The sequence below is a fragment of the Pinus tabuliformis genome, chromosome 2_2, assembly GCF_031772625.1.
Source record: "Pinus tabuliformis cultivar Carrire ecotype Pingquan chromosome 2_2, CPIR1, whole genome shotgun sequence".
NCBI lineage: Eukaryota > Viridiplantae > Streptophyta > Pinopsida > Pinales > Pinaceae > Pinus > Pinus tabuliformis.
In genome coordinates, this window is record NC_142300.1 from 877,487,876 (window position 1) to 877,489,105 (window position 1,230).

Below are 1,230 nucleotides of genomic sequence, written 5' to 3' on the forward strand. Positions count from 1 at the left end.
GTAGTTAAAAAACATAAATTCTGGTGACCTTTTATTTATAACTCTCTTTTATTGGGTGGACTTCTGTGAATTTTATATGTTTTTAAATTATGAACGCTGGGATTGAGGCTTTTCATTACGCTATTCTCAACTCATTCATTTCTCAACTGCCACCCACAATCCTGTCAGTTATATTTCCCCAACTCCCACCCAGCTTCCTGTCAGTGATATTTACCCAGAACCTTATGTAAACATTAGGGCCATGCTCATTTCCATATCCGCCGTCATGTGTATGATGTTCCGCGTTAGCCTTACGTAAGCACGTAACCATTCATTTTTAATCTCACCCAACTGTGCCAAGTACCATATATCAGTACAAAAAAAGCCTACGTTATCGAAGAGTGAGCTCCCACATAAATGGTCATGCCAAACTTCACTGCAACCACGTGTTGTGCAATAATATAAGTCTTCCCGTTCATACACATGCAGCACATTTTCTCTTATAAATCCTGCTTCTTCCCTTCAAAAACTTCAACCTGAGTCGCTCTAACTTAGTTGAAATATTGTGATATCAATTTCTTCTGTGAGGATTCTGTAAATGTGCCAATGCCTCACGTTGAATCTGAGATCAGGAAGGAAAATGCCATCGTAGTTAGAGGAGACGAAGCTTTGAAGATAGTCATGGATATGATGGAATTGTATTGCCTCCCTGGCGGCCTCATGGCAATGAAAGATGTGTTGGAGGCGGGAATAGTGAAGGAGACGGGTCAAGTTTGGATAAAGCAGAAGAGTGAGTGTAAACACCACTACAAGAAAGCCGACAAACATGTCAAAGTCTCAGCGAATGTGACGTGCAAGGTAGAGAAGTACAAGGTCAAGAACATCAAGGGTGTGATGGCTAGGGATATGATGTTATGGGTTCCCATTTGTGAAATGGAGGTTGACAAGAGAAATCCTGGCAAGATACATTTCAGAAGCATTGGTGGCCTCACCAGGACTTTCCCGGTTGAATACTTTGCCAGAGGGGAGTAGGAGTAGTGGAATTCATTTTCCAATGTTGTCCTACCGTTGTTGTGCTTTAATATCTGCTGTAATTTGTTTTATGTGGTCAGTGTTATTGGATGAAGTAGGATTTTGTATTGCATTTCCTTTCAAAAGTCTGATGGTGTTATGTAATGCTGCTGTTTCTGTGCTCTGTAATCTGAACTACTCATCATTTGTTTATTGAATTCGCGCACTCTGCTTGAAGTA

At 40.7% G+C, this 1,230-nt stretch overlaps 1 protein-coding gene across 1 annotated transcript; it reads left to right on the forward strand.

The window, feature by feature from the left end:
* The first annotated feature begins 585 nt into the window (after positions 1-585).
* LOC149195797 (uncharacterized) lies at positions 586-1,011 on the forward strand. The gene has a single exon (XM_089408821.1). It carries the CDS (start codon positions 586-588, stop codon positions 1,009-1,011), a length of 426 nt encoding a protein of 141 aa, XP_089264947.1.
* Positions 1,012-1,230: the final 219 nt, after the last annotated feature.